General features: G+C 41.4%; 1 protein-coding gene across 1 annotated transcript; it reads right to left on the bottom strand.

Moving 5' to 3' along the window:
- Window positions 1–22: 22 nt before the first annotated feature.
- idh2 (isocitrate dehydrogenase (NADP(+)) 2) lies at window positions 23–21,875 on the bottom strand. Its single transcript, XM_084334317.1, has 11 exons — window positions 21,668–21,875; window positions 16,772–16,863; window positions 14,825–14,990; window positions 13,229–13,389; window positions 12,980–13,123; window positions 10,839–10,975; window positions 5,890–6,041; window positions 4,620–4,732; window positions 4,250–4,347; window positions 4,071–4,163; window positions 23–576 (listed from the first exon to the last, which is right to left on the bottom strand). The coding sequence occupies exons 1-11, from the start codon at window positions 21,780–21,782 to the stop codon at window positions 492–494; spliced, it is 1,356 nt and encodes a 451-aa protein (XP_084190443.1). The 5' UTR covers window positions 21,783–21,875; the 3' UTR covers window positions 23–491.
- Window positions 21,876–22,261: the final 386 nt, after the last annotated feature.

Below are 22,261 nucleotides of genomic sequence, written 5' to 3'. Positions count from 1 at the left end.
AGAATCGACAGTGACCAAAGGATCAAACAAGGAACATTTATTGGCAAATGTTCGACGTGGCCTTCAGTCTTTTTTGTCTTCTCCAAGGCATGATACAGTATATTTTAATACAGTACTTCATATTACAAAAAAATACAACCCTGGAAATATGGGGACATAATTATTAGTGAAGGAGTCATCAGGGGGAATAGCCGCTCTCGACCACAAAAAATGACCTACTGGCACGCTTTGTTGACAATATTCACACGGTGGCCATTTTGCACTTATGTCACACTCAGGTTGGGTTCCTGACTGTCCACCCCGTTCCCCCAAACCCGAGCGCGACATGAGAGCAAAATGGCCTCCGTGTGTGATCATGTACAGTACCATTTCCTTTAAATGAAATGCATGTGGCTTTTTCTTGACATTTTTAAGTTAAAAATTAGGTACAAAAAACAAAACGACAACGTCGTCACTTTCTTCAAACTAGCTCTGTGCTTCTTTCAAGTCATTCACTTGCCGACGGCTTTGTCCAGATTGTTCTTGATGGCGTCCAGGAAGTCTGTGGTGTTGACGTAGTGCTCGTTCAGTTTGCAGCTGAGGACACAGGGACGTAACAGATCAGACCACAGAGAGTCCACTTCCCACTTTGAGGAACCATGAAACAAGTCACTGATGCTTACATGTTACTAAGCTGGAGAGGAAATTGTAGATTCATGTAATAATCGCAATTCTACTTTTTGTTATTTTGCATTGATGCACAAAACTCAATCAATTCCCATAGTCCAATCAAATATATATATTTCCTGGTGTTTTGCAAGGAAACTAAAAGAAGGAAGGGTCATCACGTCATTGTAGCGTGTGAACGCACAGTGCCATGTGTGAAAACTTTCAGTTTGTCAAGTCAAGTACATTTTATTTATATAGCACATTTTAAACAACAGCAGTTGACAAAGTGCTGAACAATTTGCATAAAAATCAAGGTACTATACTTAAAAACCATATCAAACCATTTAAAATATATATACATTAAAATCACATCAAAACTAAGGAGATACTCTACAAGGGATTTAGAAAGCCAGGCTGAAAAGATGTGTTTTAGGCTGCGGTTACACTAATGGCCAGTTTTCGTTTAGTTGTCAGGGTCAGTTTCGCTTTTCAGAACGCAACGTTAGACATTGTTTTTGCATCGTGAGCACACTGATGTATATACATGTAGTACAATGCCAAAGCAGTAGGTGGCGAACATGAAGGCAATTTTCAACCAATCAGAAAAGTATGAATACAATACACTTCCTGCAAAAAATCAACAAGTCCACCATGCGTTATTTCTAAACCTAGCCACATTTCTGACTGACGCTCTCTGATTGGCCACTGACACGTTTGCCCAATCGCGTGACGAGCTGTGTCTTTGCCCATTTCCACGTCAAACAGCCTGCAAAGTACCTGGCATTCTATCGCCATGCTCTAAGACAAACTCTAACCTTAACCAACTTCGAAAGAGTGCCTAAGATTAACCGTAAGAACTTGCCGTCACGCTCTAAGACAAACTCTAACCTTAACCAACTTTGAAAGAGTGCCTAAGCTTAACCAGTGTAGAAACAGGCGTCGGCCAATCAGAGAGCGTCTTGCCAGAAATGCGGCTAGGTTTAGAAATAATGCGTCCACCATCTTTAAATGCCTCGCGTGAGCCATTTAGCCAACATAGCATTTATTTTTCAGCAAAGAAAGTGCAATAAACAAAACGGATACATTCACTGTGTGTTCTGCCTCATTTGTTGATGAAACAAAACTAACATCAACACAATTGACCACCAAGAGCGTAGTTTTAGTCTCAACGTTAGTAGGTAGCTAACGTTAGATTACGTTAGCCAGCCAGCACAAAACTGATGATATAAGGAGCTATCAGTAGCTAGATAACATTAGAGACAACGCCCCATGTATTAAACAAAGGTGAATAGATGACTGGGCCATTTTGTTTAATGCTTGTTATGTTGAAAGAGGAGCTCTGAGTTAACAGGGTCTGGTAGCTAGGTAGCTACGGTAGGTAGCTAACGTTAGTTCACGTTAGCCAGCTGCTCATGCAATCGTTAATGCTAGCAGAATGAATGGATGTCAACTTTATTTAACAGATTGCAAAATGGGTACAATACAATACGGCTCAATACAAACAATTGTTAAGGGAATGCAGACTGTTGTAGCTTGGACTGGGCTCCTTATACCGTAACAATAACTTGACAACACATGGTAGCTGCAGCTATTTGGGACAGCTCTGCTGTAAACACTGGAAATAACCGTGCGGGTATCTACTGCGCATGGACGTTGAGCAACAATGGCTCCGTATCCGGCTCACGCAGATTACATGGCAACATTGTCGGCGAGTTTTGGCGAGTATCCAAAACGGAAACACAATTTCAGCGTTGCCAGTAGGGCAACGCGTTATCCTGCCAAAACGGCGTTTATTTTTAACTTGGACAGCAAACGTAATCATTCAGCAACAAAAACGTTTCTGTATTCAATTGTGTAACCATGGCCTTAAGCAGCGATTTAAAAGTGGAAACTGATTGGGCAGACCTAATATTAACAGGTAGACTGTTCCAGAGGCGCGGGGCAGTTTGGCCGACATTGAGTTGAATGGTATTAGCCATATCCTCGTTTATGACCCATCATTTAAACAGGTTACTACCTCGGATGTCAGAATCATCTGCAATTTGTTGCATTGTTAACTAGCTAACGTTTGATATATTGGTTGATGTGTATATTTTGCTTCTCCATGCATCTCCCATAGGCTTCAATACTAGAACTGGCACAAAGCAGAGCATAGAACGCTGGTGTTCTGATGTGATGACTCTTCCTTTCTTTTATAGATTCCTTGGTATAGAACGCTGGTGTTCTGACGTAATGACTCTTCCTTTCTTTTATAGATTCCTTGGTATAGAACGCTGGTGTTCTGACGTAATGACTCTTCCTTTCCTTTTATAGTTTCCTTGGTATAGAACGCTGGTGTTCTGACACAATGTCTCTTCCTTTCTTTTATAGTTTCCTTGGTGTTGCACAAGGAAACTATAAAAGAAGGAAGGGTCATCGCGTCAGAACACCAGCATTCTATGCTCTGCTTGGTGACAGACTTTGGTATCAGTTCTATTGAAGCCAGTATTAAAATAAAATATACAAGCTATCTGAGGAATCAACGAATATATAAAATGTTAGCTAGTTAACAATGCAACAACTTACTGATGATTCTGACTTCTGAGGTAATAACCCGTTTAAATGACGAGGAGATGGCTGATTCAATTCAACTCAATGTCGGACTGAAGGTTTCCACACTTGGCACCAATGTGCGTTCATGCGCCACACAGTGACATGATGACCCTTCCTTCTGTTATGGTTTCCTTGGTGTTGTATGCCAATTCAAATCATCCAACTGAAGTAAATTCTGAAGTAAATTCTATTAACTATTAACAATGAAATCGCAACATCATTACAGATATCATGCAGTGAACTGGAGTAAAAAATTATTTAAAATCACAATGTATGTCATCAATAGACGTGATGCACCGAGAATCATTTGATAATCAAAGCATAGCCCTAATGATAATCACTATCAATTCGATTCCCAGCCGTCCTGGTTAGTACAACGGTGTAAAAGGTAGACATTAACCCTTTTACTACCACACTATATAAGGTTAACCCTTTCACTACCACACTAGATGGTTAACGGTAGTGAAAAGGTTAACCGTCTGTAGTGTGGTATGAAAGAGTTAACCTTCTGTAGTGTGGTAGTGAAAGAGTTAACCTTCTGTAGTGTGGTAGTGAAAGAGTTAACCTTCTGTAGTGTGGTAGTGAAAGGGTTAACCTTCTGTAGTGTGAAAGGGTTAACCGTCTGTAGTGTGGTAGTGAAATAGTTAACCTTCTGTAGTGTGGTAGTGAAAGAGTTCACCTTCTGTAGTGTGGTAGTGAAAGGGTTAACCTTCTGTAGTGTGGTAGTGAAAGCGTTTACTCTTGGTAGTGTGGTAGTGAAAGGCTTAACATAAACCAGGCGATCAACACCAGAGGAACTGAAGGCATAGTTAATACAAATGATCTCTCACTTGGGCAGGCCGTGGATGCACCCCGCGAGGTCCTTGGTCATCACGCCACTCTCCACAGTCTCGACGCACACCCTCTCCAGCGTCTTGGAGAATCTACAGATCCGACCGCACAATTTAGATACAGCCACATTTCAGTCATACGTCGACGTGTTCAATCTCACTTTTAGATTGCCTCTTACTTGATAAGGTCAGTGTTGCCATCAAGCTTGCCCCGATGCTCCAGTCCCCGGGTCCAGGCGAAGATGCTGGCAATGGGGTTGGTACTCGTTGGATTCCCCTGAAGGTGGAGATAAGAGGGGGGTTTAATCAATGGTCGCCTTACTGAGCTTTGGGTATGATCAGCATAATGGAACAGCTTGTGGCCACCTAAGCGTCGTTATGACTTTCCACCACAAGATGGCACTGTAACAACACAGATGTGGCGGTCTAAAGCCCTCCACACTGAAGAGGAGTAATTCTACACACTTGGGTGTTCCTGTTTCAGAGTAACATTTCACACGTCTCCCACCACGGTCCATGTGGTTGAGATGAACGTTAATGGCTACTAACCTTCTGGTGCTCTCGGTAGTGTCTGGTCACGGTGCCGTGGGCGGCTTCAGCTTCAATGGTTTTGCCGTCGGGGCAAATCAGCACTGATGTCATCAGGCCCAGAGAGCCGAAGCCTGGAACAGAAACAGAGAAAACGTTAGCAGTCAGCGATGTTAGTGGACGTCAAGGGGTTCTGTTAAAGGGACACGCCAACATTACGGCTTAGAGTCTTCTCCAGAGAAAGACAAGATAGATAGATACCAGTTTCCTCTCTGTGCGTTTAGTAGAAAGCTATCTGGCTGCACGTTAGCCTAGCTTAGCACAATGAATGGAAGCGGACATGGTCGGTTAGCCTAGGCATTGGCCAACTAACACCTCTCCCGAAGGCTAACCGGTCATGTCCGCTTCCATTCATTGTGCTAAGATGTCCTTTATGTTCAAAATTAGGGGAGCATTTTAGCAAAACGCTACATTATTTCCTAGTGATATAATTTCCCAAGGAACAGTAGTGTCACCACAAACACTCTCAAAGATGGCGACAAGGATGAAAACTACTTGCTACAAAACAAACATATTCAGAGAAAATAGTTAAATGTGATGTTATTTTGTGTAGAGTCAAATTGATTATAAACTACTGCATTTCTTAGGTGAAATGTGAGTTTAACATTTTTATAAATTAAAGATGCTGCAAGTGGTATTTATTCTTGTTAAAATAAGTGTGAAATAGCTCTACATTTTGAAAGCAATCACTGATATTGTGTTTGGTCAGTAACATGGCTCTCTCAGTCCCTCCGCTCTGCAGTAAACACAAAATACATTTACTGGTATCCCTTCCCAATTTATCCAATCAGGAGAGAGAACCCTAGATATTTGTACTTGTTTCAAGAAATCTTGCCAAGCCGGATTTGCTTACTGCTCAGGCAGATTACTTTACTTGTTTCAAGCACATATTTGCTCATAACTAAGTTGTAATTCTTACTTTGGTCAGACCGTTTTTGCAGTGTGTGGAGTTCTCTCTTCTGATTGGGTAAAGTAGGAAACGGCATACCAGGAAATTTATTTTGTGTTTACTGCAGAGCGGAGAGACTGGGAGACCCATGTTACTGACCAGACACTTTATACAAGTGATGGCCACTTATGTAGACCACTTATTTTAACAAGAGAATACCACTTACAGCACCTTTAAGATAAAATGAACAACAATCTCTCTCGCCATTATCAAGATGGTGGCGGAGTGAGCAGACTTCTCTTGAGACATGAGAGACTTCTGGTGTCACTTCAAATCTCTCACCCTGAGCCAGGATATCAGACTGGACATCGCCGTCGTAGTTCTTGCAGGCCCATACAAAGGCTCCAGAAGACTTCAGCACCTGGGCGACCATGTCATCAATAAGTCTGTGCTCATACCAGATCTTCAGCTTGTCGAACTCTGGCTTGTAGTTCCTGTCAAGACACACACACAAGCATTTGGTTGAGAAAGCTTTAAAGTTTCAAATACTAATATAAGAATTGTACCCAATTACGGACAGCATTACAGAAATAGTTTTGCCTCATTAACTCATTGATCGCCACGCTCTTTTCCCATCTTTACTCAATGGCGCCAGCGTTATTGACCATTTTAGCGATGTTTGCGGCCCCATCGTGTATTCTGTATTATAGCTATGGAGACAATAGTATGGCTCATTTGACAAAAAAATTTATAGGCTTGCACAGCTCTATCTATCCGATCTCATCTCTCGATACTCGCCCGCTCGTGCTCTGCGCTCACAAAATGCGGGGCTTCTATCGATTCCTAGGGTTAAAAAGAAATCCGCCGGCCACAGAGCCTTTGTCTACCTCGCTCCCTACCTGTGGAACAAATTACCTGCTCTGTCGAAGCTTTTAAATCCCTGCTTAAGACCCATCTTTTCTCTCTCTCCTTCAACCTACCCTGATCTCACCTGGTCGGGGACTGACCCTCAGATTAATGTGTCTAGTTTAGTTAGGATGTTTATTTAACCTCTGTCTCTGTCTCAACCGGTGTTATAGCAAGTGTTATAGCAAGCTATAACACTGACGAAGGAATATGTAATTCCTAAACATGTTTGTTTCAGGCTGGCTGCCATTAAATACTTGAACCTGAGAGTGCTGGTCTAGCTTCACTGCTTCTTTTTTATCTGTCTCAACCGGTCCCATGGAACAGCTTCATACCGTCCTGTCTGGCCTGCAGTGCTGAACCTTCTGAGTGACTTCTCCTGCCCCCACGGGGCATACGGCCCTGAGCTATTATCTTGTATCTCATCCTGTATCCATACGCTTGCAGTAGTTCTATCTATTACTCTATTTCACAATTTTCTTATATACTATGATTCTACTGTCACCATGTATGCATATGCTCACTACATGTATTTATTGCTCCATCTCCGCCCACTACAAACATGGAAACTCTGAATTATTGTGATGTTTCTTCTTGACTTGTTTAACACTTCCTGCGCCAAAAACGTTGTACAACGGGTTTCAAGTTCATGCGAATTCTGCCAGATCACTGCGTACGACGTTATTTTGATCATATTTCATATTTTCGCCATGGTATTCATATTTCCCTCACGGAGGCTGGTCTGATGGTGTGGGACTCGGCACAACTCTGCAACGCTTCAATACTGCCACCTGGTGGATGATCGGCGAGGTGCCAAACCGGAAATGCCGGTTGGATACGTCCGGCCACTCGCTTATCGTTGCGGGACTCAAGACACACGTCCATGTGTAGCGATCGCTGCCATAACTCAATAATCGACATGATTTGGGCTGTTATTATTATTATACAAACCGGAAATGGATCGCCTCGATCGCCATCAAATAACTGGGATCTTTTTGCTCCAGTGTCATCGCCCAACGGTAAGAGGAGGCTGCCGTGACTTTCAGCGTTTTTGTTTATTATTATCCATGCAAACTGCTCTGATCTATATATCACCCATACCACATAAAGCATTCAACGACGATCACGGAATTATAAACGACCCCCCCCCCGTTCACCTGCGCATGATCAGTCATAACGTTTAGGACCATGTACAGTTGAAAATTTTAATATAGCGTGGATCGGTATCAAACGGCATTTGATAATCTATATATGCATTTATGCCTATATCTCACGTTCTAGGAATTACTGCAGAAAACGATAAAAACATATTTATATTCTAGACGGTATTTTTGTATGAATGTGTGAATGAAAAAGTTAAACGTTCCTACATCCTGAACGATAGATAATCGATGTTGAATGGGCCATAGTAATGTCAATTTAGCAATACAATTTTAAAAGTTATAGCCCTGCAAAGAAGGTGAACATCTCCATAGACTTACAGTGCTGGCAGAGAATGGTATAAGATGATCAAACTCCGTGGCAGTTAATGTGTTAAAGAAGACGTGAACGGCCCATGGGGACATTAACGTGTGTTGTCGGGCCTTACAAATAAATTTGATTGTTCATAGTCCATCACTGACTAACCAGTTCATTTCTACATACTGTAGTTTGTGTGCTATTACACGCTAAACATCGCCCCTTTCCAAAATAATCCAGTATTTTTTCATAGATTGCGAGATATAACGCGTTATATACATTATGCCCAAATCGTTCGGGTTGCTCGCCTGAAACCCCGAAACTGCGATCGTTACCAAAAGCATGTTTTAGGTCCGGTAAAATACGACACTGTGATCGGTACAAAAACATGTTTCAGGTTCGGTAAGAGTTAAGAGACTCATTATTCTAATTCTTTAAAAAATATATATATATATTTATGACGTTGCAGTTAAATGGTACGCATCCTATCAAGGTGAGTGACCAGAATGCCCTAAGAGACCCATTTATCGTCAAATAATGCAATTGAATCATTTCATGCTTAACCTGTTAAGCCAATGGGAGAGTTAAATCTGGATTTAGTACCACGAGGCGCCCGTTACAGGGCAGCAAAGACCGTGAATGAAATATACTGTAAGTACAGTTACATGTCCATAGCTCCGCCATTTTTCATCAGATTGAGACGTATTTTCTTTCTAGACGTTCACAGAAACTTAAGGTAAAGAAACCAACCACGTTGTATTTTATGGCAATAACGTTCAGGTTTGTTCGACCTGTGAGATATAAATCACGAAAATAACGTCCGAATTTTTCTCTAATAATATTTTCAACAGCTTTGAGAGAGTCTGGTGTGAGCTGGGTAGTATATTTTTATAAAATGTCGATGACCATCGAAAGCCCTGGGTGAATGAATGAATGAATGAAAACTTTATTTAACAGATTGCAGAATGGGTACAATACAGTACGGCTCAATACACACAATTGTTAAGGGGATGCAGACCTGAGGAAGACGTTTGTCTTGTTTCCATCAGGGTCCCCCATTTTCAATTCATATAGACATTTATGACATACACAACATACATGACATTTATGGCATAGGGACATATAGGTATTTAGTACTGATACATTTGTGACATAAACGGTATTCAAATATACAGTACTGTTACCCCTAGATCCTGACAGAGTATATACATATGATGGGGAGGGGACTGTACATTAGGAGGGGGTGGGTGGGTGGGAGAGAGATATACATACGGCGGGGAGGGAATATATACATGCGGTGGGGAGGATACTGTCTATTAGGAGGTGGTGGGGGTTTTGGGCATTTACGGTGGCCAGTTTCGAATTGCAGCCTCCCGTAGGTGCTCTTTAAGAGCGGTTTTGAATGTGGGTAGGGATTCACATTCCTTTACAGCTTTAGGTAGGGTCTCCTCTCTTTTAGGACTACAGCGGTTTCATGACGCGTTATTTCCTCGCGTCTAAGTCATCCAGTTTCCGCCGGGATGTGCAGAGATATTTATAAACTCATATTTAGCTAATAGTTTCAAGTTTCTTTAATAGTTGTCATACAGAAGTACAGAATACTTTCATACAAAATGCTTCTTACTGTTACGCTCCAGAGACTGTGCTAGACAAGATAGTATCAAATAACATAGTATAGCATGTAAATTAGAAGTAGAAAATGAGGTCACAGTGTTCAGTATAGACATATGTACAATGTTCGATGCAGAATAGACGTAACTGAGTTACCATATAATATACAATACTATGCAGTGTACTAATATACAATACTATATAGTGCAAAGCAGAAATGGGATGAGGTACAATTTAGGTACAATTTACAGTAAGGTGTACGAGTTGTAGTGCAATCCTTTATCAATAAATATAAAGTGTGGGGAGTGGGTGCTACAGTGTGTTTGTTTAAAGTGAGTGTGTGAGTGAGTGAGTAATAACACTTAAGATCATTGGTAAACAAATGTAGTGCTGAAAATATACACTTTGACTGCTGTTTTGATAGGGTTAGGGTCTTTACTCTTGGCTACATTTGAAAAAGAAACAGAGTGGAGGGACTGGGAGACCCATGTTACTGACTAAACACTCTATATCAGTGATGGCTGTCTACTCAACACAAATTTTTACAAAAATAATACCACTTACAGCCCCTTTAACTGTAGTGGGTTCTCTCATTCATTTGAACAATATTTCTTACAATTTGAGGGAACTTCCTCTAGGTGACCATAACAAATGTTCAATATTCTGATTTTTATTTATTTTTTTCCACTTTTTCTCCCCATTTCTATTTTTCTCCCATCCCAATTTCGTATATCCAATTCTCCCCTCCCCTGTCTTGATCGTTGCTAGACTATGCCTCCCACAGGTCGGTTGTAGTGAGGACAGAAGCCTTGCATCATGTGTCCCCTCCGGTACACGAGGAGGCAGCCTGTCGCATCTTTTCACCGCAGCAGCTCGAACTCTCAGTGGCGAGGAGTAACGCGTGGGAGGCTCACGCTGCCCCCGCTACTTCCTGCTTCCGTCGCACCGGCGTCACCAAACCGACCTGTAGGAGTCGCCGTCCACAACATCAAATCCCCACCCACCGGCTTTCCCACCCTCTAACACTTGCCAATTGTGTTAGTATGAACGACCGGCCAGCCGGTAGCAACGCCGAGAGCTGGGCTCGAACCCAACGTCTCCTGCGTTAGAGGCGAGCGCCTTGCCCACTGCGCCAATCAGCCGCCCAATATTCAGATTTTTATAGTGGAATCTTTCCCACTATAGATTAGTTCAATGCACTTTCAAGGATATCTATGACTATAGGAACCCTGATGATCTCCACCTATCGTCTGACGTCTCGCATATAAAAACAAAGGTCCACATGAGAGACAAAAATGAAGATGGGGGACACTCACTTCTCAAAGATATCCTGGAAGATGTCTTTGAAGCGGCCATCGTAGGCTTTGAGAATGGTGTTCTTGGTGCTCATGTACAGAGGCCACTTCTTGCCAATGGCATATTGAAAGCAGGCGTGCGCGAAGCCTGTAATAGACTGTTGACAAAAGAGGACATGGGTAGGTCATGACTGGCCGGGTTCACACGGGTCGCGTAAGGGTTAACAACCCGTCTGCAGGCTCCTCCCTCACACTTCCATTTCCAAGTTGAAAAGTCCATATTCAATTAAATTCAATCTTTATTTATACTCAATAAATACACTGAGTAGTTAAACTCATTCATAGTGTCGTCAAGCGATTCATAAGGCGTTCATAAATATAAAGACATCAGACAATCAGAATAATTAAGAGCACATTTTAAAATAAATGTAAAAGATAATAAAAAAAATGTATATACTACTATATACTCATTTATATATAATATACTCTCCAGTTTAATCTCTACTGTAAAATCAAACAAAACTCGAATGAGGATAAACAAGCGGTGGTAAGCAGGTTGTTCTTTATCTGCAAAATAGCACTATGTAATTCAGTCGGGACTGCACAGGAATATAACTTAGTTGAGGTTATTATTTCCCAATTAGTAACACAGGAAGTGACCGCACAGGATTATAACTTAGTTAAGGTTAGTTATTATTTCCCAAGTAGTAACAGTAGTAATAATAGTAAAGTAGTATTATTTCCCAAGTAGTAACACTGAGGAAGTGACCGACGCATAGTGCATTTCTTCAGCCGACACCGATTCAGTTAAACGATTAATGCGTCCAAAGGCCACGCGTGAATTTTGAACATCATGGATTGAAAATAATAACATAATAACAAAATAACAAAGATGATATTGAAATTTACTTTCATTTTCTAAGTGAGCAAAAACTAGCTTGGAATCAGTGCCTTGTTAGGCAGAAAGCTTCCATCATTTCATTTAAACCATAGGGATATTTTCTACAGGTAAAAATGTATGTGGACATAATGAGTCAAAACCAGATAGGAGAGAAACGGGTGAAAATTGGCAATGCTGTTGCCATCATTCTATTAACACTTTCAGTGCCCAGCAGGGGGTGCACGATTTAGTGCTTGAATGCCCACCATCCACTTCAATGTTAGCGTTAATATCGCCTAATCTATGTTTTAAATTATGGCTATGTGTCTAATCTGCCCGTCGCTTATCAATGACTAATTTTCCAGTCAACATTGTCGAAGCGGATTGTTTTTTTATCGGTTCATTTCCGTTTTATAGCATCTTGAGAAGCCCTCGTTTTCAATAAAAATAAAAATATTCCATAATAAACGGAATATTCTAGAATACACAAAAAACTCTAATTTTTCGGCCTATTTATGAATCGTTTTCAAATAAACGCTAGATTATCGATAGTATATGTGTACGTATGCACGCTATATAGGGCAGGCGATCTGATATCTGATCTGATATATTTCCTGATCGCTCGCACAGCCAAATCACACATAGGGGAAAAGTTTATATCTACGTGAAAACAGGTCTGATTATCCTAAGACTGGTAAAATAGATTCCTTAACTGAGATCAGATGGTATCCAAAAAGATTATTCCAATTCCTGATCGCCATTCCAAAAATCGATCCTTTTATTAATCCGACGCTACATACTGTAAACACATATTACACGCTGTTCTGATGGTCCACAATGACTGGGATCATCTCCGGTTACATGCGTGAGAAGTAAAATGTGGATTCCGGATTTTTTTTTTCTCATCCATTTTCATTGAGTCCATTCCAAAAGGGTGCATTACCATCTGGGCGACGATAGGCGGCACTTTTTTCACATCTGAGCTCCTGATGGGGCTGGTTTCCCAACGGTAGACTCGGTTGATGAAATATGAATTCAGATCGCTAATAAATAAAAAATCGCGATAATTGTCGTGCTGGGCATTCAGGGGGCGGGCTGATAACACGTGTTATGTCGTGGCTGGCAAATATTATTATTACTATTATTAATGTCGATGATCCGTAGTTGCTGTGGTATTGACATGATTATTATTACTACCGCCCACCATTACTACTGTGTCTACAATATTCTAAATAAATATTTTGAAAGCAGAAGATGTTGAACTCAACAGCTAAATGCATACCTCATCTGTATTGTACATTCCCATCCCGCAGCCACCAGCAGGGAAGTCATAAACCTCCCATTCTTTGCCCGTGCTGCCATCGGTAGGAGTGAAGATCATCTTGAACTTGCCTGGCTGGTCAACAACAAAGTCTGTGGCTCTGTACTGTTGGAAGAAACAACACATTTGTTGTTGTGAACTGGACAGAGAAAACCACATTGTGACAATTCAAGAAGCCAAACTATCTCTGGGGTTTTCGAGGGCACTGACCTGATCACCGAAGGCGTGTCTGCCAATGGTGATGGGCTGCGTCCAGCCAGGAACGAGCCTGGGAATGTTCTTGCAGATGATCGGCTCGCGGAAGACTGTGCCGTCCAGGATGTTCCTGATGGTACCGTTGGGACTCTTCCACATCTTCTTCAGACTAAATTCTAGAAGCAATAAACACAAACATTCTCAGTATGGAGAAGCGTGGGGCACAAATCCCAAACTAGATTAGATTAAAATGTGTTGTCATTATAAGGCACAAGTACAGTACAACGAAAATAAGTTTGGCATCCAACCAGAGTGCAAATGTAGTCGTAATGTGCAATAGCAATATACAATGTACAGGTTATTAAACTGGGTATAGAATATACAATTTAGTACTACAGAGTGTAGTACTAATCAGATGTATGTACAGAGTTTTAGTATTAATATGTACAGTGATACAGGTGTAAGGACAGTATGATAGTAGTCATACTGGCCAGCAGCGTACCTAGTAAGAATAGGATATGTACAGATATAGATATATTATCTACAAATATGTAAAAGGACTATGTGTAGGTAAATACAGACAGGTATGGATAGATATAATACGGTGAGAATCAATAAATATATATATACGGTATATACTGTACAGCATTATTGTACATGCTATCATACAGAGCTATGGGTTATATGCAGGTGTATAATTAAGTATATAGAGGGGTTATATGCAGGTATATTCAGACAAATATGTATACATATTCGCTGCTGGCGGGACAAAACCTCATAACTCCATTTACATTTTTTTTTATATATAAATCAACTCCGTAGATCATCCTCCATATGTGTGTGTGGGTTTTACAAAGTTTAAACAATGGGAAAGCATTAAACCGATCATCTGTCTAAACCTCCTAACTCTATTCACCCTCAAATCTGTGTTCGTTTTTTTCATCTGCTGAAAAGTTGGGTTTTTGGAGTTATGAGGTTTTGTCCCGCCAGCAGCGAATGCAGTAAATACAAATTCCAAACTAGCAACACTAGTCTGGGCTACTTTGAATGGGGCTTCAGGAAAATGGTAGAATGGTAAATGGTGCATTTATATAGTGCTTTTATCTAAAGTGCTTTACAATTTGTTCCTCACATTTTACCCATTCACTCACACATTCACACACCGACAGCAGAGGCGACCGTGCAAGGTGCCAACCTGCTCATCGGGAGCGGTTAGGGGGTTAATTGTCTCGCTCGAGGACACTTCCGACACGCCGCCCGGGAAGAGCAGGAATCTAACTGGGAACCTCCGCCACTGTCTGGTAAACGGAAGATTCCCGGTTTGATTCCCGCTCCTCCCGGTCAGCGTGTCAAAGTGTCCTCGAGCAAAGACACTTAACCCCTAATTGCTCCCGATGAGCATGTTGTCACCTTGCATGGTCGCCTCCGCCGTCGGTGTGTGAATGTGTGAGTGAATGGATGAATGTGAGGAACAGATTGTAAAGCGCTTTGAATGAAAAGCGCTATATAAAATGCACCATTTACCAGGCGACCGCTCTACCGCAAACCACTGTCGCCCCTGGTAGAAAACCGTATAGCGAAACTAAGCACATCATAGGCTCATTTAAAGACCTATAACTCTGTCTTCGTCTGGCGTGATGGTGGCGCATTTGACGGCGACATTGTACTTCAGGGTCGCGAGGGCGGAGTCGATGGTGACCTGGTCGTCGGTCTGGTCGCGGTATGGCAGACCCAGGTCATAATACTTCAACTCCACATCCACGTTGGACAGGATGAGCTACAGGATCAGAACCACAAGAAGAGACAGGAACTACAATTACACCGTTTGTCCTGACAAGGAATCCTATGTTCAGCCAGAGGTTAAGCTAACCTTGGACACAGTGTATTCTGGGGACAATGGGAATTCCAACATCCTTTAGAATGGAGGTCAAACTGAAAACAGGAAGCACCCAAACAAGCTGAGTAGGCACCTATTTGTCATGGTTTTGGATTCTATAAAAATCACTTACAAAATGTATTTCATTTGAGCACATTCATTACATTTGGACCAAGATATGCTCTTTTATTATTATTAGATTGTTTGTAATATTAAATATTAAATAAATAAAAACTGGGATATTACGAGACATGTTAGACAATTAACAAAAACTATCACTTTCTCTACCATATTGAACAGTAGGGCAAATAGACCTTACTGTAAATCAATGCATACTAAATAATGCAAAACTCTAAATCATGATGTTAAATATTCACTAGTAGGTTATGTCATCTACGTAGGCCTATTCTGTTGACATAAACAGTAACAATAATCACAGATGAGGCACTGATGTTATCCCCTTGATTCCCCGTGGTTTTTTTTTCTCCCCCGAGCCAACTGCCATCTGCTTTCCCTAGAGACGACCAGCCAGTCAATGAGTGAAACCCCACAAAGCCCCTCCCCCACTTCATACACACTACATAATCTTCCTGTGCGCGCACACACACACACTATAGTACCCACCCACTCTCTCTCCCCTAGCATCCACGTGTCAGTAAGAGCTACAGAAATAGACTGAGTGTGCTTCCCTAAAGCAGACTGACAGAAAGACATTGCTGTTAAAGGTCACATATTATGAGAAGCTCAGTGCTTCTGCACAATATGTGGGTTTCTGAGGGTCCTACTAAAACACACAAAACTGTGAAACAAGAGAACACGGTCCTTGCTTTTTGCCTCGTCTTGTTGTCTTGTTGTGATTTTACATGCCGTTTGACTTTAGATGCTTTTTCATGCTCATTCCTGTATGTTCGCGAGCGAGGTGTGTGGAATCGGGCCGCTGGGAGCAGCGGCTCATTGGTCTTTAAAAAGGTACAGGAACACTTAACAGCCCGTTGATTACTTGAAACGGGGATATAGAGGCTGCTAGAATGCATCATCTGGGTGGTATATTCGGCAGAAACGTGTTGGATTTAATTGTATGAATAAAGAGCATTATTGCTAGAACATCCATCAAGTCCTCCAAGAAGATGCTGAATTTTTCCTCCATTGATCGTTTTTTCCAGATCACGCAGTTGAGACCGATCTTTTGTTTCTCTTTGTATATTCAGCAGGAAACTTAAAAAAATACATGTTTTAGGGACCCCAGAGACCTTTATTAACTTGTTGAAAGGGAGTATAAGATGTGACCTTTAAAGGAACACGTCAACATTTTGGGAAATTAGCTTATCGTCTTCTCCAGAGAGAGACAAAAAGATAGATATCAGTTTCCTCTCTGTGCGTTCAGTAGAAAGCTATCTGGCTGCACATTAGCGTAGCTTAGCACAATGAATGGAAGCGGACAGTGCCGGTTAGCCTTCGGGAGAGGTGTTAGTTGGACAATGCCTAGGCTAACCGGCACTGTCCGCTTCCATTCATTGTGCTAAGCTAGGCTAACGTGCAGGCAGATAGCTTTCTACTGAACTGGGGTCTGGTATCCATCTTCTTGTCCCTCTCTGGAGAAGACGGTAAGCTAATTTCCCAAAATGTTGGCGTGTTCCTTTAAGACCGTTCATCCCCTCCCCAGTTCATCCCACTTCAAGCACCTTCTCCTTGATGAACTCCCAGATGATCCTGGTCATCTCGTCTCCGTCCATCTCCACCACGGGCTGGGCCACCTTGATGCGCTTGTCGCCATCTGTCAGTCACACAGAGGTGGGGACAATCATGAAGGATGGCTTTCGATCATAACCCAAGCCTTGCGCACACAGGCAGCAGTGAAACGTGTTGCCCTGTCTTGGAAAATGAGAGCTGGTTTATTTTAGGTACAGATGAATGCCGAGCTGCCATTGTCAGTCATAACCTAGCGACTGCCTTTGAGGAAACAAAAAAAGGTCTTTGTTTGTCTGGTGAACTCCTCAGCAGACAGGCCCGCTTAGGTGCGTTCTCAGGGCCGGGTTTCGACATTCGATACCTTTATGTTATCAATGGAATTGCTAGAAAAATGGTATCGAAATTTGGTATCATATGACAGTTTTTATGACACAAATTAAGATACATTTTACCTAAGTCGTTAATCTGAACAGTGAGCGAATAAGCATGTTTGAGGTACTGTTGCTAGAAATTCACATACTTGACCGAATTTCTAAAAAACGTGTTGAATGAAAATGCTGTAATGTATCATTTTGTAGATGATGAACGCCTGCAGATTAGCTAGTAACGTTAATTGCCGGTCTACTGCTATTCAGTGACCCAAGGACATGACACACCATTCACCTTAGAGTCAAAGGGAAATATGTCAATGTAGCAGAGTGAAGTTGTTATGCTAGAATCATGGACAGAAACTGTTATCTTTCATCTTAAATAAGTAGGCCAAGACGGAAACACTCTTACTTTGAAGGAACAAAGTGGACCGAGCTCACTCTAGTGTTTTTGGAGGGGTGCCTTGGTTACTAGTTTATATTAATTTCCTCATATTGAGTTATTAATTCTCCAAACGAAATCCCTTTTGGTCTTTTATAATGGGTTTAGAGAGGATAAGGAAGTAGAGGAGTGTCACAGAAAAGTCACAGATTATGTTGTGAAAAGGCTGCATCCCTTAAATGTTGAAGTGCCATTTAGGTAAGCAAACGTAATAGAGCTAAACTAGCTACCCACTACCCTGACCTACACAGTAAGACAGTAACGTTATATGTTGTGTTTGTTGCAGTGAGAGTGAATGAATATAACTGCAACAGTACAGTATATAGTACAGTATATAGTACAGTAAATTAAAAAAGATTGGATTTATTATTGAATCATTAATAACAGAAACCAAATTAAACTGTATGCAATCATTTACAGGTTCAACTGTATGAAGTAAATTGTGAATATGACTTGTGTAAAGGTGTAAATATATATATAAATTAATTCATTCATTAATTAAGAAAAAAAAATATATATAAAAAAAGATTTACCCATTTTGTCCCTGCCCCATAAAGAACCGTAATCGAGATTCGTTAAGAACCGGAATCAAAAAGCAGCATCTGAATCAGAATATTTCAAATCCAGGAGACTATGATCATCAGACGCTGGATTGAGCAGCATGCTATTCAGTTTTAGCTCAACAGTTTCATAATTGATATACATTTCTCCAGAAACAATAACAACGCAACGCATATGGATGTATTATGACTAAACGAAAGATTGTTTTAATTTAGAGGAACCCCTGCGGTCCCTTGTTGCATAATTACTATCCACTCTGATCAACCTAGATCTGTAGTCCCACAGCCATGTCTCCTCTGATTCTACTACGCCCGTGAGAGGCCAGTCGGCAGGAGGATTCAGCATGGGTGGGGGTGGGCGGTGGATGGTGCTGGAGCTGGGGGAGGGGCAGGGGGCGGTGCAGAGAATCAAGTGACTTTCTGATGTTCCAGCCAAGTCAATGTGCCCCGACTGCTACCCGAGACGTCCCAGAATACCGTTTAGAACATGTGTATGAACAAAATGGTGGAATCATAGGAGAACAATCAACCAAGCACACTGGCAGGTGTGTGCGTCTAATATTTAACACTGGGCTACCGGTAATGATGTATTCCCTTCTCTATCTGTCAAAAGGCCTAGCAGGCTCTACTGCAATGCATCATGGGTAAAGACTCAAGAGTCACTTAAAAACAGCTGGTCTGGGTGAATTTCTGAACAGTCTAACCGGGATTCTGTACAAACAGGGCATTCACTAATCACAAGCAATGAGAGACAGTGCATGCCAGGGGTGGGGGAGGGGACTTCAGTTATGTAACGTCATCCTCCATTACAGTTTTATCAACTGGACGTGGTAGGAACTTGTAGGACTAGTTGAGACAAGGCTATGTCTGATGGCTTGCATTTTGATGTGGTTTAAATGATAAGACAGGTCTAGCCAGCCGACAAGATAAGATACAACTCCTGATATCATTTGGTAGACTTTAGACAGCGCAGGGCAGATGACACTACACCGTGTGACCTAGAGCAAGGGATTTGCTGATTGGATGCTTTCATTCAGAGAAAATTTAAAAAAAAAAAGAGGGTAAACAAAGAGTTTACAAAGAGTAGCCTTATCTTGAAATCATTGGTATTCCATTGCATTGCCCACACAATGCACACCTAAAGGTGAGTAGTCAAGGACAGTCTAACACACAACAATGTGTGCTTTACTCTTTAAAGGTCACCAGGACAACGCTTAGCTAATTCACCTCTCTGGTCAACCTGAAAAAGGACTGCCCCCTCATAGCGGATTCATTGGTGGGTTTGGTCTTAGTAGACTAGATAAACACTTTTAGATTTGTATGCCCTTTTCCATGCTAAATAAGTTAGGCCATTTGATGAAGAATTACTGTATAAACACATATGTGGCAAAGACTGCATTATTGAACTAACATTACTTAGGCCTAATCGATCGGTCAAGGTCAGCCTGTCCTATTTGAAACCTATTTTGAATGAGTCACAAACTCACAATCAAAGCTTAGTTTAGTTAATTGGTTCGGTAAAGCAGGACAGCTGTCGTAAAAGCCCAGACACCAAGTACAACTCGTCAGTCTTGATGAAATTCACAACCAAAAGGTTGTTTGTTGCTATTTTTTTATTATGGGCAATGTGCAATTTTGTGGGCAAGTAAGTACCAGTGACTTCTGGCTTAAGAGACTGCAACACATGACGAAAGAGCAAGCTGGCTTCTCACGCTACAATCTTTTGAAATCTTAGCCTTAGACGTTTTGCTGACGTCAGGGTTCATTCTGAATGGAATTGAACTCGGAATGAAGTTGACAGTATCAAAACATCTGCAAGTTTGAACAAATCTAGAACTATTTCAACTAACCACACACAGGTAAGTGACATGTCCTAGTTATTATCTCGTTCACACAGGTCATCATACTGTATGTACGACCCAGACAGGTCAATGGTGTTTAGGTTGTTTTAACAGGAGCAAAGCCCTTAATCTACCCAAGCCCATTTGTTCAATCCCTACAGATATCCATACCACCCTGGGTTATTACCAAACACCAGTGGCAGCTATGTGAGCCCAAAGAAGCCTGAATTTATTTATTCAGGGACGTGCCCTTAAACTTACCCTCTGTTACAAAGTCAGAGAACAGTTGTACATAGATTGACTTTATAGTCAAATTCTTCTGTACAACCAATATGTGACTGAATTTAAGGTCTACACTGACCTACCTCCTAATGAATAGATTTAAACGATTAATATGAAACTAATACTAACTAACTAAGTGCAAAAGACTAATACAGCATTATCCTGTGTATGACAGCGTTAGACTGTGAACCTGGTGCAGCAATGGTAAGTACACTGCTATAACATTACTGTAAATGTAATGTAACTAGACATAAATCAAATGTTAGGGCAAGAGGACACTTGTGGCCGCCATTACTCTCAGTGACAGGGCCTCGTATCCCGTGGCTGACCTTGGGGGAAAGTTTGCGAACCGGTTCAGTGTTTAGAAACGATGGTTACTGTGGTATAACGCGTTTGCAAAGCATCTCTCGAATTCTAAATATACGCTTTCGAATAGGATGCCTTTATGGTGACGCCTCGGCCATTCCGATTGCAACTTAACACATAATAACGGGCACGGTCGTTTACATTCAATCGTTGCCAGATTTATTGTGGCTAAAGTGCTTTTCCATGAAAGAAAAAGGATTATTACCGAAGAAAAGATATACGTGTGCATCGCAAGAATTGTACGCCACCCTAACGGTTAAACGTGCGGGTGGGTGGCTGTTATATGCAAACCAATACAATGTGCAATCATATTGAATTAACTTGTCTAATGTGGACTTATTTTTATTTACTTGTATTTATGTTGTTGTTGTTGCACTTACCGAAGACAGTGCATTGTATAGAAATACTTGCGTTTCTATTCTGTTAATTGTTACTTTTTATTCCTTTATGCTGTGGAGCAAACGGAGAGTAGGAATCCCATTGTACTTGTTACTATGGCAAATAAAACGACATTAATCTGAAAATCGATGATATGGTAACGTTACTTTTAACCCCAAATAGCTGCTCACTGGAGGACAAAGAGTGCTGGTAGCATGTTTGGCCGGGTTTGCCCTCCTCTTCTCTCTGTGCACAGCTCGTTTTAACGCTGATGCTGTTCAGAGAGAAAAGATGAGCAAACCCCTTTTCCTGATGAATTGAAAATGGGGGACCCTGATGTAAACAAGACGAAAGTCTTTCTCTGGTCTGCATCCCCTTAACAATTGTGTGTATTGAGCTGTACTGTATTGTACCCATTCTGCAATCTGTTAATAAAGTTTTCAATCAATCAATCAATCCCCGAGGAAACTAACACGGTGCTACGAGCGCTCTTTACATTACAGTGCGGAGACACGCTGGTCGTCGCCTGCACACAACTTGGCGAGCTAACTTTGCTATTAGCTTCCAGGGTTTGCATTTATGCTACTTCAGCCGATCAGAGATCATATGATGATGATCTCTGATGATAATAAGTGAATTGATTCCTACTCACAGTTTCGCTGTTGCAAACTCTGGCAAGTGGCAGCCGGTGCGAGTACCGCTGGGTTTTTGGTGAGAGCTGCAGCAGACCTCGAAAGAGAGCTGAGGACCTTTAAGTATCCAGCCATGTCTCTTGCCCGACACCACTTGCTAGTATATACTCGACTAAACTCTTGAGCGAGGAAGGAGCGATGACTTGCCCGCTCGCAGCAATATACTCAGAAGCACAGCGCCTCCTCCTCAACTGCACTGAGGGGATTCGGCTACGTCACAGGGAAATATGGAGGCGGGGCCTAAACAAATTGAGCGTTATTCACGAGTTCACTCCACTGCTATCTATCTAGCCTAGGCGTCAGAGGTCAGGCCGGTGAACTTTCAGTTTCACATGATCATTGAACACAACAATAATTGAAATAATTGAAAATTGAAATAATTGAAATACTTGAAATATATTTATCAATGCGATTTTCTTTGGACTGCATTTTTTTTTTACCGGACTGTATAAATCCTTCTATATCTTCCTGTACATTTTACATTTTACTGTACATTTTACTGTATATTTTTGGACTGTATATTTTAGAATGTATACACATATTTTAGAATGTAT

Source organism: Notolepis coatsorum (assembly GCF_963971535.1).
Source record: "Notolepis coatsorum genome assembly, chromosome: 18".
Taxonomy (NCBI): Eukaryota; Metazoa; Chordata; class Actinopteri; order Aulopiformes; family Paralepididae; genus Notolepis; species Notolepis coatsorum.
This window is presented reverse-complemented; position numbering and strand designations above follow the sequence as displayed.

Bases quoted from the DNA above. Each gene is read 5' to 3' on its own strand.
- idh2 (XM_084334317.1), bottom strand. From the start codon at position 21,782: ATGGCTGGATACTTAAAGGTCCTCAGCTCTCTTTCGAGGTCTGCTGCA. The intron at 13,124-13,228 runs GTCAGTGCCCTC...TTCTTCCAACAG, and splicing joins GACACGCCTTCGGTGATCAG to TACAGAGCCACAGACTTTGT. The intron at 4,348-4,619 runs GTTAGTAGCCAT...CTCCACCTTCAG, and splicing joins ACTACCGAGAGCACCAGAAG to GGGAATCCAACGAGTACCAA.